This window comes from Staurois parvus, unplaced genomic scaffold (genome assembly GCF_062004578.1).
Source record: "Staurois parvus isolate SC_StPar_1 unplaced genomic scaffold, SC_StPar_1.0 ptg000017l, whole genome shotgun sequence".
NCBI classification, from domain to species: Eukaryota; Metazoa; Chordata; class Amphibia; order Anura; family Ranidae; genus Staurois; species Staurois parvus.
Genome location: NW_028317813.1, coordinates 11438468 through 11456282, shown reverse-complemented (window position 1 = coordinate 11456282; position 17815 = coordinate 11438468). Strand labels below are relative to the sequence as shown.

Here is a 17815-nt window from a genome sequence, read left to right as displayed (position 1 = left end):
GGGTCGTTGTCCTGTTGAAAGATTAACTGTCGCCCCAGTCTAAGGTCTGGAGCGCTCTGGAACAGGTTTTCATCAAGGATGTCTCTGTACATTGTTGCATTCATCTTTTCTTAGATCCTGACTAGTCTCCCAGTTCCTGCCGCTGAAAAACATCCCCACAGCATGATGCTGCCACCACCATGCTTTACTGTAGGGATGGTATTGGCCAGGTGGTGATAGGTGCCTGGTTTCCTCCAGACATGACGCTTGGCATTCAGGCCAGAGAGTTTGTTTAATCAGACTAGAGAGTTTTGTTTCTCATGGTCTTAGAGTCCCTCAGGTGCCTTTTGTCAAACTCCAGGCAGACTGGCATTTGCCTTTTACTGAGGAGTGGCTTCCATCTGGCCACTCTACCATACAGACCTGATTGGTGAAGTGCTGCAGAGATGGTTGTTCTTCTGGAAGGTTCTCCTCTCTCCACAGAGAAATGCTGGGGCTCTTTCAGAGTGACCAACGGGTGCTTGGTTACCTCCCTGGCTAAGGCCCTTCCCACTCGATCGCTCATTTTGGCCGGGCGGCCCGCTCTAGGAAGCTTCCTGGTGGTTCCAAACTTCTTCCATTTACGGATGATGAAGGCCACTGTGCTAATTGGGTCCTTCAATGCCGCAGACTTTTTTCTGTACCGTTCCCCAGATCTGTGCCTTGATACAATCCTGTCTCATAGGTCTACGGACAATTCTTTGGACTTCATGGCTTGGTTTGTGCTCTGACATGCACTGTTAACTGTGGGACCTTATATAGACAGGTTTATGCCTTTCCTAATCATGTCCAATCAACTGAATTTCCCACAGACGGACTCCAATCAAGTTGTGGAAACATCTCAAGGATGATCAGTGGGGACAGGATGCACCAGAGCTCAATTTTGAGTGTCATGGCAAAAGGCTGTGAATACTTATGTACATGTGGTTTTTTGTTTCATTTATTTTTAATAAATTGCAAAGATTTCAATACAAACTTCTTTCACGTTGTCATTATAGGGTATTGTTTGTAGAATGTTGAGGGGAAAAATGAATTTTATCCATTTTGGAATAAGGCTGTAACAAAACAAAATGTGGCAAAAGTTAAGCGCTGTGAATACTTTCTGGATGCACTGTATGACGTTTACGGATGGTACTGATTGAAGCAGTAGTAATTCCACACACCTTATGAGCAATGTGAATTTATATTCATATTTTATTATTTGGAAAGTCCATACCATATGGACACATTCCAATCACTAGGGATCACACATTTGTACCTGAATTGCAAGATATTGAAATAAAGCGGGATCACAGAATACACAAAAGATTAGCAATGTAATAAATCAAATGATTATGACAAACAGGCTGGAATGGATTTATGACCCCAGAAACGGGGGGGGGGGGACTTTTAGTCAGACCACTCCCTCTAGGACCTGACGCCACAAGCAAGATGAAGTAAACAATAATAGCGAGACTAATGTAAGAGTTCCTCCTTAGTAAACAATAGAACAACAATAAGAAAATTATATTCTGCCGCTGGCTCTCTGAGCAGAATTTCCTTTGTGGAAGAAGTGGTCCTTGAAATGTGGATATCCTTTATTCTTCAGCTAGATTTGATGGGGCCCAGAGATATGCGGTACAGCGATAAACCAATGAGGCTGAGTGTAAAAGGTGTTATGTTATCTCCAATAAAGTCCCTCCAAAAGGTTAGGTGTAACGGTGTCTGCATTCAGTGTCCTTAGGTGCAATGTTAAAAATAGGATGGACCTTTTGCCTGCTCACCACTCTGGTAGATTTACTTGGGGAATAGGATGCCCCTGCACAGGCTCTTGAATGTCCACAGTTTTGAGCCACCCGACTGGCATCCTATAGGCTCGGGAACTCCGTGATGTCCCCATAGTCGTGCAGTGAATGTGGGCCCAAACAGTGATACGGTGACAGCAAGAGCCACCAGGCTCTCAACAATGCAGTGCTCTGGAAGGGAGACCCCAACTTCTGTCTAGGCCGCAGCACCCAACTGCGGCGCATGGCGTGATGACCTCCAGTTCTGGTTGCTCTGAATCCTGGGTCCCAAGAGAGCGAGCCTGCCCCACACAGTCCAATTTATTTATTTCCTCCCCCAAATGCCTTTCAGCCTTTCAGTCCTCTGAAATTTGTAGTTTCAAACAATATTAGGTCTATGGTAACTCCAGGCAACTGTACTATATGTCCCACAATCCTCTGCTTTCAGTCAGAGGCTTTTTTCCTCTGCATTCAGGAAGTCTTGTAATTTTCTGCGTATTGAGCACTAGAGGGAAAGTGCTCCATGCATGGCACTCAGAGGAGCGTCCCTGGTTGAAGGTAATAACACAGCCAGCACTTGGCTACACATCTGGAAACTAAAAAACTGTTTGTATGTGATTGGGTATTCATTGCAAAAAGAATTTTTCACCACTTTCAGTAAGCATTGGGGGGAAAACTCCCTTGCAAAGGGCTGCTTCACTTGCAAAGCGAACAGCCAATTCATCTTTAGTAAATCAACCCCAAAATCTTTTGAAATGGGGGACAGGGGAATATAAGACTGGCAAGGGGTCTGAAGGCAGGTGGGTTAAAAATTAAGTGTAACTGCAGAGTGTAACAATTTCAACTATTAATTCAAAAGTGCTATAAGTATTCCAGGCCTTGATGTTGCCAGGGGTTGGCAGTGCCTCTCCCCTCCCCCCCGCCCCACTGCAATCTGGTCTTTTCCTCTTGCATATTTTTCTTCCTTACCCCTCTATTGATATCTACCCCTTCTCACTTTTCACCTCCTAGAGTTCAATTTCTGAAAATAATGAACACTTCATAAACATAGATCATGGCTTGGGGTCCTTAACAGAAGGAAGCATGACAAGTGAACTGACAGTCACAAACATGAATGATACCCAGCTATGGGTAAAGGTTATGTACTAGATGTGATCATAAGTGCCTGTAATGGATGTACCACCTTTTTATTTGTATTACTCACTTCTCAATTAGAGATGATGATTGGGTGTCTTCTGTCTCATCTCTTAACTCAAATTCTGGAGTATTTGTACGCAAATGTTCAGTTCCAGACCGGGCAATTTCCTGCCCAGAAACTCTTGTAAGAGTGGAGAATGATCCAGCCCAAGCTAATGTCTAGTCTCAATATAATGTGCATTGTGGCTTAACTGTTTTTTGATGTGCCTGAACTGAAGAATTAAAGCGGTAGTAAACTGCAAAAAAAAAAAAAGAAAAAAAATTGGGCCCCAGCAGATTAATGTGATAATGTGCTAGCACATTATGATACTTATCTTAAAAAGGAGTACTCCAGCATCGCGCTGTCAATGCTGACAGGGCTTTCCATCTTCCCCAAGTCTTCCTTCCGGTTTGCAGGCTTTGGCCATTTGAATGGTCGAGCCATGATGACATCACTCCTGCTGGAGTCCCGGCCACGGCACAACTCTCTCAGCGGACAGCATGCAATGGACAACAACCATTGAGAGTGCAGTGTGCATGCACTGATGACATCATTGGCTGTTACTAAAGTAAATATCTCCTAAACAGTGCATGTTTAGGAGATTTTTACTGTACCTACAGGTAAGCCTTATTATAGGCTTACCTGAAGGTATAATGAAAGAAGCGAACTTACTACTAAAAAAACATAAACATCACTGTCACTTTGGTTCTGATTGCTGAAACCCTTAGGGCCTCTTGTAAACACATCTCTGGATTTGCTGGTCATTTTGACATGTAGGTTTTACTGCAGGTAACCTATGGTTATATGTATGTTTCATCATATGCTGAGTTTAAACTATTGTAGCACCCACCGAGGCTGCTAGGGGGAGCTAGATTATAAATTGTTGGATGGGGCTGAGTAGCAGCCCAGGTGCAACAATCAGTTGAGGTCAGAGCTGAGAGGCTCTGAAGATCAGCTCTCTGAGACTTCCCTCTGCACTAGAATTTACAGAAGATGCAATCAGTGGGCATAGATCCTTAGAATAACATTTCAGACTTAAAATGTCATTAAACCAACATCATAAAAAAAACTATCAGTAAATGCTTATTACATGTTGTTCATACTCATTCAGTCACTATGGGATTTGTTTTGTGTGTTTTTCAAAAAACCTGGTTGATCCTGCTGTTCTCTATCTCCCCCTTCTGTTCATGTCCCCAATGCAGCTTGGGATTTTGCAGAGCAGTGTTGGCAGCTAGTACACATGCTCAGTTTTCAGTGACCTTCTACACTGAGCATTTCCTCCCTATCACATTTGAGCAGCCCATGAGACTATAGAGTCAGACATGTGGGCGTATACACAGTGGTAAATGACAGCCCACTCCCTCCTCCTTCTCTATGTCCACTAACTAACTAAACACAATTGGGATTGAATATTGCATTTTCTTTGATGGAAGATCCACCTCCCTGTTATTCTAAGACACAGGCAGGAGGGGTGTGGCACAGCCTGTGACTGGCAGAAATCCGCCCACACCATGTTATTGCAAAAAAATAATAAAGATTTGATTTTAAATATATATTTGAATGATGGTTTAAAACTGTTTATTGTTATTAATAATTTGTTTTGCTCTGTATCCCAAAGGCTGTTTTTTTATTTTGAATAGGTGACCAGCAGCAGAGTACTAGAAGCTCCCCCTGCTTATTTTTTTTTTTAAATTAAATTAATTACAGTGCCATCACCCACATACAGAAAGAGAAGGGATGATATAATTTAAAAAGTGTGTTTATTATCACTTTAAATGGATCTAATGTTTATTCATGGCCTTCAAACTTTCCAGACACACAAATGTGCTGCAGTCGTCTGTCCATATCAGGGCACTGGGAGAATCTATGGGCCCTAAGAACAAGAATGATGCACAACAAAAATAATATACAAGGGTAGCACTTGATCCACTCTAGCAGCTAGCAAAGAGGCTCACAGCTGTGATAACACTATCACTAGAGCAGAATTAATTACTGGGGAATCCCTTCCTAATGACTCTAATCAGCCTTCCTGTTCACCTGCTTCTCGTTAATTACAGTTTTCCTATTTATTTGTAATGATTATTTCCTAGACTGCATCCACAAATCACTCTCAGCTTTGGACAATCTATTTTGTACCCTGTTGCATTAAAATTATTAACTATTTTACTCCCTTTTTATTGTTCTTATTAATTATTTTATTGCCTTTTTGTTGTGCTATAAAATGAAAACATTAATGCTAATTTTAGTTCAACAGAATACATTTCCTCATCTAACATAAAGGGCATTGCAGGATTTGAGCTGAATGAATGCAAACCAGAGAATTGAAGAGAACGTGTCCATACCGGACAGTCCCTCCTTAGTACTTTCCCTCTCTCCACGGACACTTCACCTATCACACATGGCCAAGGAGTTTTGTAGTAAGGATGGGTGGAACCTGATGGGGAACTGAGAGATTAGTTCCTCATCAGGTTTGCCTGGCTGTTGATTGATAGCACATGGCAGTAGGTGGGTCCTAAACCACTATTCTGTCCAATTATAGACTAGAACCTCCAGGGCCCCAGTACGAGAAACCATAAAGGGTCCCCCTGACTCCCAGCCGAGCCCCCTCCCATGGTGACGAAACGCCAGGGCCCATTCGCAAGTGCCACCTTTGCAACCCTGGTAGTTCTGCCACTGGTGTCAGTTTTTCTTTACTTTCTTTACTTGTTATTTTATTTTTTTCTATTATTTTTACCAATTTATTTTATTTGTTTATTTTTTTTTAAATTTTTATCATTTTTTATTATTTTTTTAAATTTTTTAGGAGTCCCGTTGGGGGGCTTTGGTGAAATATCAGGGGTCTAAACAGACCTCTGATGTTTCAACTTTGAGACAGAGAATAAGGATACAGCCCTCAAACGCCTTCTTTGCAGCCTCAGAATTACAGAGCTTCCTGTTCATTTATAAACTGAAGCATAGTAAACACATGCAATCCCTGTACATACGCCCCAATATTACGCAGTCGAATATTAGCTTTTGGATCACTTCCCAGCATATACATGCCCCGTGAACCACTTGAATTTGTTTCCCATGTCAGTAATGTTACTAAAACTGGTGCAAATGCTTGCCTGAATTAGGTGCAGATAGTTTATAAAGGAAACTACCACCAGAGAAGTGATGTACAGGCTTTATTGGATTCTCCTAAATGTGTTACCGAAAGCAGCCAGTGACATTCTAAATGACATTTATGGTTCATTTCATTCAAATTTTATATAATATCTCAAAATTCTCTCCAAACTGAGAGATTGTATCTTATCCATTTTCTGTTTGCATTAAAGCAAATCGGTCGCTTTATGCCCATGTAATGCACCTTTTCTTGTTATTTGTAAGAATGAAGAGAGCATATTTAGCTCCTGTGTGGTCCCAAATTCTTTGACAGGCTTGTTGTTGCAAGGAGCTGTTTATGGTGACTTACAATTTAGCTGCCTGACTCAATGGGAGTATTCACAAAGGCATCAACCAGTACCTAATGGCAGCCAGTTGAATGCAAATTAAACATCAGAGGATTTCCATTTGTAGTATTTTCCTTTTTTTTTTTAAGTGTCTATAGCTAGTATTGTAACTTCAATACCTAATTATTTCTGCAAACACCGGTACCCAATGGCAGCCAGTTGAATGCCAATTAAACATCAGAGGACTTTCATTTGTAGTATTTTTCTTTTTTTTTTTAAGTGTATAGCTAGTATTGTATATTCAGTACCTAAATATTTCTGGAAGTCCATTGAAAATAAACACAGTAAGCTTACAGTGGACTTTTTGAGACTCGTTATGCTTCATCATTGTGGTATCTGCCTCCATCACTTTTAATTCTGAAAAAGGAAGACAGTTGTCTGATCTCCATTCAGGGCAGCGAAAGCATCATTTATTGAAAACATGCTTTAATTCACTTACCAACAACTGTTCAAATGACTCAGAGTCTCCCATCATTCTCCATGAGGATCAGATCACACAAAAGATTTTCTCAGCTTTCCCGTACACCCTTCTCATGTCATCAGTGTGAACACCTTATTAAAGCTGTGCAGATCAAGCTCTGTTCTACCCCTTAAGGATTACCCCCACCTCTAAGACACCATATCAATCTTATATCAACACAGAAGGTCCTACCAAGACTCTGACACAGAAATACTAAGCAAAGTGTAAACCAGCTATCTTCATTTATTTTCTTTCTCATTACTCTCTAATGAAAGATGAATTCAGACTGGTCTCTGTGGGTTGCTGCACAACATTGGTGATAGTCCTGCCTTCATAAATAAACCCAACTCTTCCTACATTGTTGTATTATCTGCTATTCTGCTGTATATACAGTTAATATATTGTTTCAGATCATCGAAAAGCCTATTTAGCAAAGTTTACTATTTCGTCATGAAATTGGCGCTGCCTTTGCTGATCCTTTTTCTGAAAACACTAGTTGCTTGACCAAACCTTTTCATTTAAAATTTTGAGCCACTGACCAAAAATAGGTAAGAGATTCTGACTTTTCTGATATTCATACCTTATTTCTATTTTGTTTTGATGGTTTTATTAGAGATTTACAAGAATAGCGGGAGCATCAATGTTACATAGTCTGGCTGAAAGACAAAAGTCCATACAGTCAACCATAAAAAAAAAAAAGTTATAATCCTACACCCACAGTTGATCCAGAGGAAGGCAAAAAACCAGCAAAGAATGGTCCAATTTGCTCCTGCTAGGAAAAAAAATTCCTTCCTGATCCCCCCAGAGGCAATCGGATATTCCCTGGATCAACTTTACCTATAAATGTTAGTATCCAGTTATATTCTGTGTATCTAAGAAATAATCCAGGCCCTTTTTAAAGCAATCCACTGAGCTGGCCAGAACCAACTCTTGAGGGAGTTTATTCCACATTTTCACAGCTCTCACTGTGAAGAAACCTTTCTGTGTTTGGAGATTAAATTTATTTTCCTCCAGACGTAAAGAGTGCCCCCTTGTCCTCTGTGATGACCTCAGGGTGAATAGCTCTACACCGAGTTCACTATATGAACCATGTATTTATACATGTTGATCATATCTCCCCTTAATCTCCTCTTCTCACGTTTTTGGTGAGAAGAGGACGTTTTTGGTGCGGGTATGATGTGAATAGAGCCATACAAAATGTATGGCTCCAATGGCACCGCACACAAATCGCATGTGATTTGCACAGGAATGCTGTGTGGTTCCTGTGCGAATCACATGTGATATACCCAGGGGCGAACTGACAACTCATGGGGCCCCCGGGCAATAGGGGATCATGGGGCCCCTGTGTCCTTGCCCAAACTCAAAAAAGCCTATGAAAAAGGTACCAGGGGCATCTCATGGGGCCAATATACTAAGATAGTTATTAAAGAGGTTATTAAATACATTAACGTGTCACCCAATGTATGGTCTCCATTCAGTAGCCAAAAGAGGCATACAAAAAGGAGGGTTGTGAAAAAGAGATTCACAGAAAAGCGGCTACATAATGAACAGAACGTGACACTAAGGGAATAATTTCCAAAAATTATGCTTTATTACACACAAATGAATATGACATATGGGCATTCGCCCTGGTTTACCATCACCTCAATATGAGACAATACACACAGACCTAAAACCATTTAAAATGACACAAAAACCGGTCTAAATGTATGTGTAGCAGGGAAAATGGCTACATGAGTCTAATGTCCCTGCAACACAAACACACAGGTGAACACTTCCCTAGGGAGGTGTATCCAAAAATTATGCCATGGGCATACCATAATAGAGGATATGAGGGATTAAACAGTAACCATAATGGCAAATCCCTATCAAGAAATCCAAAAAATTATGCTGTAGATATATATATCACATGTATGCAATGGAGCAGGCACAATATGCGTCAAAAAGGAGAGTAGCAGGCCTCAGGCCTGTATGAAGGAAGACATAAATGTCAAATATATTGTACAATACATTCCTGTGACGGCACAAGTGGTTGGGGCCCATTCATCTGTAATATAGATAGCTGTTTCCTAGAGCTTTTGGATGGGAATATGCCCCATTTATTTCCAGGATGGAAGAAAAGATGCACACAGCAGCACTCTGCTTGAAATGGTTTCTTCACCACTACATGTGGACTATACACCACTTTTTGTAGGAAAAAACAAGACACATCCCAAAGACTCTTCTGCCTGTTGAAATATATATGGTATATCTTGTTTCCTATACAAAGCACCATGATGTCCCCATCCTGTAGTGAAACAAACAATATGTGGGAAGTCACTGACAGAGCTTACACTCTATAGAAGATATATAGGTCATATAGATCACAGAGGACCATATATCTAATGTCCTGCAACAATCCACTCACCACCTGTGCTATGGATAACGGGAATGAAAGAGAAATCCTTCATAGGTACTGCCATACAGGGCCAAGGCGGCCAAGGAACCACCGCTGACATCCGCCGATATACCGCGGGTTCCAGCCCCTTCTCGGCGCTTGTGCTGCTTAGGCTTGCCTCATGGCTTGTAAAGATGGCTTCCTCCTTTATGGGTCAGCGTGCGTTCCACCTAGTGCGCATGACCGGAAGTGACGTATCTGACGTATGACGTCAACGCGTTTCGCCGATGGGCGTATCTCACTCAGCTTCGTCAGGACCAATGAAACAACCGCATTTCAATTTCCTATTTATAGTGGGTAAAGACCCACCCATTTATGCAAAAAGCCAACCTGCAGTTATTCCTAATGGAAGAAAGAAAGGGCTAAATACTTAGCACAGCTGCTGGTCATTATTGAATATAATTAATACGTCATACGTCAGATACGTCACTTCCGGTCATGCGCACTAGGTGGAACGCACGCTGACCCATAAGGAGGAAGCCATCTTTACAAGCCATGAGGCAAGCCTAAGCAGCACAAGCGCCGAGAAGGGGCTGGAACCCGCGGTATATCGGCGGATGTCAGCGGTGGTTCCTTGGCCGCCTTGGCCCTGTATGGCAGTACCTATGAAGGATTTCTCTTTCATTCCCGTTATCCATAGCACAGGTGGTGAGTGGATTGTTGCAGGACATTAGATATATGGTCCTCTGTGATCTATATGACCTATATATCTTCTATAGAGTGTAAGCTCTGTCAGTGACTTCCCACATATTGTTTGTTTCACTACAGGATGGGGACATCATGGTGCTTTGTATAGGAAACAAGATATACCATATATATTTCAACAGGCAGAAGAGTCTTTGGGATGTGTCTTGTTTTTTCCTACAAAAAGTGGTGTATAGTCCACATGTAGTGGTGAAGAAACCATTTCAAGCAGAGTGCTGCTGTGTGCATCTTTTCTTCCATCCTGGAAATAAATGGGGCATATTCCCATCCAAAAGCTCTAGGAAACAGCTATCTATATTACAGATGAATGGGCCCCAACCACTTGTGCCGTCACAGGAATGTATTGTACAATATATTTGACATTTATGTCTTCCTTCATACAGGCCTGAGGCCTGCTACTCTCCTTTTTGACGCATATTGTGCCTGCTCCATTGCATACATGTGATATATATATCTACAGCATAATTTTTTGGATTTCTTGATAGGGATTTGCCATTATGGTTACTGTTTAATCCCTCATATCCTCTATTATGGTATGCCCATGGCATAATTTTTGGATACACCTCCCTAGGGAAGTGTTCACCTGTGTGTTTGTGTTGCAGGGACATTAGACTCATGTAGCCATTTTCCCTGCTACACATACATTTAGACCGGTTTTTGTGTCATTTTAAATGGTTTTAGGTCTGTGTGTATTGTCTCATACTGAGGTGATGGTAAACCAGGGCGAATGCCCATATGTCATATTCATTTGTGTGTAATAAAGCATAATTTTTGGAAATTATTCCCTTAGTGTCACGTTCTGTTCATTATGTAGCCGCTTTTCTGTGAATCTCTTTTTCACAACCCTCCTTTTTTGTATGCATCTCATGGGGCCCCCTACTGACCCCGGGCCCTCGGGCAGTGCCCGAGTTTCCAAATGGTCAGTCCACCCCTGGATATACCGCACCACACTTATGTGAACCCAGGCTCAATGCTAGTATTCTGTAACAGTGGGATACTTTAAAATAGTTTAGAGATACAGTTTTGGTAAGCAAAGTGCCATAGAATTCTTTCATGGTTGCTGTAAAATTACTGCATAATACTTTTTTTTTTAATAGGGAAGTAATGCTTTTGGTTGATATGTGATGGTAAGGTCTGAAACAGAAGACATTTGTGTCTTGGCATAACTTTAGCATTATGTCGAGGAAGAGTCACTGTGATGCCAGCCTAGAGGGAGTTAAAGGTTAAAACTGCGGCACATCTTGTTGCACAGCTGTTGATATCTGTCTTCATGTCAGCATTCCAGCACTGTGTGTCAGGAATGGCTCAGTGCCGTGGCATCCATGCCTAATATGCCCCATTATAGTGCACAAAGGTACTGCTGTATATTGGAGGTTTAGTAAGTGGGTGTCAGGCCCGAATGAGTTCAGCAATGAGTAATAACCACTGTTTAACATTCACATGCCCATGCCCACAGTTTTTACAACACCGAGTCCTACCAAAAGCTTTAACTATTAATAATGTGTTATGCTGACACTTCTTGGACATGTGTTGCTCTCAAGGGATTCCTCTCCACTGAACCAGCAAAGAACCAGCTTAATAAAATGTTATGTGAGTGTGTTAGCATTTGTTCACTTCTATTTCCTTTTCTTTGAGAACATTTGTATTTAACCACTTGCCCTCCTGAAGATTTACTCCCCTTCCTGACCAGGCCATTTGTTTGTGCTGTGGCGCTGCGTTACTTTAACTGATAATTGCGCAGTCATGCAACACTGCACCCAAATTAAAGTTACGTCCTTTTTTCCCACAAATGAAGCTTTCTTTTGGTGGTATTTGATTGCCTATACATTTTTAAATGTTTGCACTATAAACAAAAAAAGACTGACAATTTTAAGAAAAAAACAATATTTTTGACTTTTTGCTATAAAACATGTCCAGTAAAAAATGTAAAAAATCAAATTTCATCATACATTTAGGCAAAATATATTCTGCTACAGGTCTTTGCTAAAAAAAAATCCCAATAAGTGTAAATGAATTGGTTTACATGAAAGTTATAGCTTTTACAAATGGCTGTATATATACTGGAACTTTTTTTTATTTTACTAGTAATGGCGGTGATCAGTGACTTATAGTGGAACTGCGGCGGGCATTCTGACACTGTGGGGAACTGACTTGGTGTCACTAACATCCCCAGTGACACCAATACGTTGATCAGTGCTAATAAAAAGCTAATACTAGTACTAATGGCACTGGACAGGAAGAGGTTAACATGTGGGGTGATCAAAGGGTTGGCTGTGTGCTGTTTTACTATGAGGCTGTGTGTTGTGTTTCACTGTAAGCACACTGCTTTGTATGGCTCTGCTGACAGGGGAGAGATCAGTGTTGTTTGTACACAGGTTTTTCCCCTGTCAGAGATACTCGGTGATCACAAGGTGCCAGCGAGAAATCACCGTCCAGAACCCGGTGATTGACAGCTGAGGCCGTGAATGGCGGTGCGGGTAGGGTGCGCATGCGCCCCCTACCTGACACTGCAAAATCACACATATATATATATATATTTCAGGTTCACATTTTTAGACTGCACTACTTACCTTGTGCAGTATCTGTCTTGGAAATGTAGCTCATGGGGTTCTTTTCCCCCTTCTCTCAGGGCTATGGCCATGAGAACTGCTGCCTGTTACCAGGTCAGCTTCCCTTCTTCAGGGCCACATGACCCCCTAAATCATCTGCACAGGCTGTCTGTCATAGACATCCCCCTGTAGTCCTCAGCATTACAAGGGGGGTTTTATCATCATGTCACCAGTGTGTGCTAATGCATCCTAATGTTTAAAGCTGTCCATAGATAGTATGTCTCTTCTGCATTAAAATCCTGCCTGTTTGCCAAATTGTGTTTTCTTACATAAAATTTCACTTTAAGATGAAACGGGTCATCAAAACATAGTCTGGTTTGTAGGGTAGCTTAAGCATTGGCAATGGAGCAATCTAGGGAGGTAAGAGAAAGCTTTTAAAGCTTGCTATAGTTAGGGGGAGGTGGGGATAGCCTGCCTCATGTTGGTATTTACGGTGGAAGGGAGGTGAAAGTAGATATACAGAAGGTGAAAAAGTGTGTGCCATAATTATGGCCTTCACGTGAAAAAGAATAATGGTGCTAAAAAAACAAGTCTTTTTTAATACCTCAGATCTTTTTCTGTGAGTTACATCCTTCATTCTCTCAATGTCCTTTACTTTCTTAAAGTGGTTGCAAACCTCAGACATGAAACATGGACAAAGCATATCCCTCTATAGCAGCGGTTCTCAACCTGTGGGTTGCGACCCCTTTGGGGGTCATACGACCCTTTCACAGGGGTCGCCTAAGATCATCGGTAAACACATATTTCCGATGGTCTTAGGAACCGAGACACCGCTCATCTATCCGTCTCAAGGTGGGTCCACCCACGTGCAGATATGCCCACATACGAGTACCCGGCGTGATGACATCATTGCGCCAACCCCATCACATACACCCCGTACAAATACAGGTGTATTGACAGGGTTGGCGCCATAATGTACTTATGTGGACCAGTCACACATGTGTAAAGAGCAGATACTGTGTAGAAAGCAGCTACTGTGTTGAAAGCAGCTACTCTGTTAAAAGCAGCTACTGTGTTGAAAGCAGCAGTATTGGAGGTAAGATATTTACATTACGATTCATAATAGTAGCAAAATTACAGTTATGAAGTAGTAACGAAAATAATTTTATGGTTGGGGGTCACCACAACATGAGGAACTGTATTAAAGGGTCACGGCATTATTATTATTATTATTATTATTATTATTAATATACAGCATTTATAAAGCGCCAATAGTTCGCTCAGCGCTGTACATTACAAAGGGGGACAGAACATGTGACAGAACAATAACAATACAATGCAAAACATGAGGGGATTGAGGACCCTGCTCTTTCGAGATTACAATCTAGGAGGGAGGGGATAGTGGTACAGGAGGAGATAGCTGTGGGGAACGGAGTGGTAGGAAGAGTGGAGGAGGTCGGCAAGTTAGCAGGGGGTGGGGTAGGCTTCCCTGAAGAGATGGGTTTTCAGGGTGCGCCTAAAGGAGAGGAGAGTAGGTGATAATCTGATGGGTTGGGGCAGGGAGTTCCAGAGGATGGGTGACACCCTGGAGAAGTCCTGGAGGCGGGCATGGGAGGAGGAGACCAGGGAACTAGAGAGAAGGAGGTCTTGTGAGGAGCGGAGTGTGCGTGCTGGGCGGTACTTGGATATTAGGTCAGTGATGTAGTACGGGGCAGTATGGTGGACAGCTTTGTACGTCAGTGTTAGGATTTTGAATTTGATCCGTTGCGCAATCGGAAGCCAGTGGAGGGATTGGCATTAGGAAGGTTGAGAACCACTGCTCTATACCTTGTACTTGTTGCAATTAAGAACACAAAGTGTCATTTCTGTCTGCTGGTTTGTTCCTCTGCTACCAGCATGAATCACTTCTGCCAATTTTTCCTGACACCAAGAGAAAAATGGTGACAGGCCAGGGAGCTCCAGCAGATTGACATCCTCAGCACTGTACCTGTGAGATGTGTGGAGGGGGTTGGGTCCCTTCCCTCCAAGCAGCATTCAGAGCCCTGCTCACTGAGCTCTGCAGAGTGTAACTTCATCTCTCCACCCCACCTCATTTTGAACAGCTCAGACAAGCTTTATAAATCCAGCACTTTCAACTGATGTAGAGAAGAGTGGACTGCAGAAAGACAGGCACAACTGATACAGGAGGGTATGTTTCATCTCTGTGTATCACCTGAGGCCAGTCACTTCACTGTCCATATGTAAGGGTTTACAATCACTTTAAGCCAAAGTTGAATAGAGAGAGGGAATTTTTCTCCAACATGTCCGGATGTACACTTTAGCTACATTCACTAAAAAGATCTTTTGTCTCCCATCAGTAAGAGGAAATGTCTCCAACAGGAACACAGACAACAATAAAACCTTATAGATGTTCTAACATGTTTCACTCTGTCCAAAAATAAGAGAACCGCTTTGGTGGGAGAGTACTTGATTATATGTGCTACATTATATATCAGGATTAAAAGGAATGTTGATCAAGTCAAAGTGTAGCTTTAGCCAAAATGCATTTTGGATAGAGTGGGGACGAATTTGAACAAGGTTGTTATTAGGTTGCAAATCACTGAAACATAATTTCTCAGTCCAAAGATTAAAGAGTGCAAATGTGCACATAAAAGGTCCAGATTTGATGTACATTTTCACTCTGTTATCTGCAATTATCATCTCTTTTCAGGAGGTAAACTTGAATCATATATTGCACTCAAAAGAAGGTTGCTCAAATTGTTTACTCTGAATGGAATTATAACCCAAGGGAGTTTATAGGGCTTGTTTTGACTGGCTTTTGTTCATGTCAGACAGGTTTTTCATTCCCATACAGGTTCACAGAAATGCAAAACCTTCTTGAAGCAGGTCAACAGCAGGTTAAATGCACCTGTCAAAGAATTTGGAAGCCTCTCAAACTGCCAACAATTTGATGCCATTGTTAGAGGCCCACAGAATTCTGGTTTGGTTCACTGAAAGTTGTTAGAACTCGCTGCATGTGTGACTGCTGTTACAGGCATAAAGAAATAACATGATTTTCTTCTATATACTGCATACTCTAAACCAAGGGTCTCCAAACTTTCTAAATAAATTGGCAGTTTAGTGTCACTTTAGGGGAGCTGGACTGTGGCCAGTGGTAGTAGTAAATGCCCCCGCATCAGTAAACACATCAAACAATGCCTCGGGCTTGGTGGTCAGTTGGAGTAAAAATGTTACACAACGCCTGTGGTAGGATGAGCAATAGTGTCCTGTCAGTGGTGTCAGCGGGAGGAATAATGTCCTGTTGTTGGTGTCAGTGGGAGGAATAGTGTCCTGTTGTTGGTGTCAGTGGGAGGAATAGTGCTCCATCACTTATGTCAGTGGGAGGAATAGTGTCCTGTTGTTGGGTCAGTGGGAGGAATAGTGCTCCATCTCTTTTGTCAGTGAGAGGAATAGTGCCCCATCAGCGGTTATAGTGGGAAGAATATTGTCCTGACATTGGTGTCAGTGGAAAAAAGTGCACCTCATCACTGGTGTCAGGGAAATAGTACCTCATATCATTGGGGGAATAGAGTCCCAAGAGCTGGATTAAGGCAAATAAAGGGCCAAAGTTTGGAGGCCATTGCCATGGAATACACACACGTGCTCTAGTCTCCCTTACTCCCCTGTGAATCAGAGTCTGGATTCTTTACATTTGTTCAGTAAACTAATTCCAGCTTTGAAATTCAGTAGCATACAACACACAGTCATAGGATAGAGATTTAAAATGCTGATTTCTTTGAATGTAAGCCTTATTAACATGGTGGCATTTTGTAGTAAATACGATTTAAATAATCACTTATTTATTGTATGCATTCATTGCTGAAATTATTCCAAATTAATTAAATCATAATTATGCTTTGTTTTTGTTTTTTTTCCATGATATATAAGCAATTATAATATGTCATCATGTAGGTATATATTAAAAGCATTTATAAAAAATACAGTACAGATTTTATATACTGAAGTTGCAGGATATTATATACAATAAAGAGCACCGGCCATTTTCTGATGACCTGTTAAAAAAAGTCAAACTACAAAGTATTAAAAGAATTGTCCAAGCAGGTATTTGCTCCTAAAGCTGATCTGAATTAGGAATAAAAGATACATAAGGATGCACAGGTAAATTTAGGCATGAGTACAACGTGCTCCCAAAGATTATCACCAATCCTAAAGTAGAGTATATGATTCTGGCTATGTGGTTGAGGGTTTAGATCAGATATTTTGCGTAGCAGCAGTTTTCCTAGTTTCAGAAAGATATACAACATAAATGGTCATATTTAGACTTCTGAGTGGTTCTTCTGTTAGACACTGCAGAGAGGTTTTGTTTAAAAATATCTTGTTAAATATATGATATAAAAAAAATTAATAATTAAATATATGATATGTTTATGTTTTTCAGGCTTTTGGTGGGGGCACCCCAGGCACCAGCATTACCAAATCAGTTCTCAGATCGTACAGGGGGTCTGTATGGCTGTGAGTTGACTGCAGAGGCCCAAGAATGTCAAAGGCTTGAAATTGATGATGGAGGTAAAGTACATCATAGTTGTTTTATTTACTGATTTACTTGCATTTCATTCTTTAAAGAATTTCTTAACTATACATATTTTAAGCATGTTGTAATCAGACCAAGCTTTTAAGGAAAAAAGCAAATGACTTATGACTATGATTGTGCTGTCTTTTACTCCTTTCAGATTGCTTCGATCCAAATCAGTCTTTGGTATTTAGCAGTTTCTTTATATAGATCTGCCCTATAGTTTTATTTTTATATATATATATATATATATATATATATGCTTTTTTAAGCTCATCTCCAGACTCATTCACTTCCACCATGACCTTCTTCTGTCTCTTCATACCATCCATCTACAGTCTTGATCCCTCCCCCCTCTGGCCTCCATTTGTCCCTCCACATAAGTATTTGGTATCTACTTTGCTTGCCCCTTGTGTAAATTGTAAATTAATTTTCAGTCATGTCATCAGTAATGCTCGTCCTATGCGGCCACCAGGAGGAGGGTTTGTTATAGAGCCATTTGGGGAATGAATTTTCCCCCTGAACCCAGCAGGTCTGACTTGGGGACATAACCACTGCTTGAACTGAGACTAGTGGCCATTGAGGAGACTGTGGCCATTGAGGAGATTGGACATCAGGCACACAGATTGCAGACATGGGTGGTTT

General features: G+C 41.3%; 1 protein-coding gene across 3 annotated transcripts in view; it reads left to right on the top strand.

Annotated features, from left to right (window-relative positions):
• The window catches only part of ITGA7 (integrin subunit alpha 7), a 202105-nt gene that overhangs the window by 72717 nt on the left and 111573 nt on the right, over nucleotides 1-17815 (top strand). For all 3 annotated transcript variants that reach the window (XM_089679696.1, XM_089679687.1, XM_089679702.1), the window contains exon 2: nucleotides 17039-17166. In XM_089679696.1, coding sequence (XP_089535822.1) covers nucleotides 17039-17166 — 128 coding nt within the window. The remainder of the gene's footprint in view (nucleotides 1-17038; nucleotides 17167-17815) is intronic.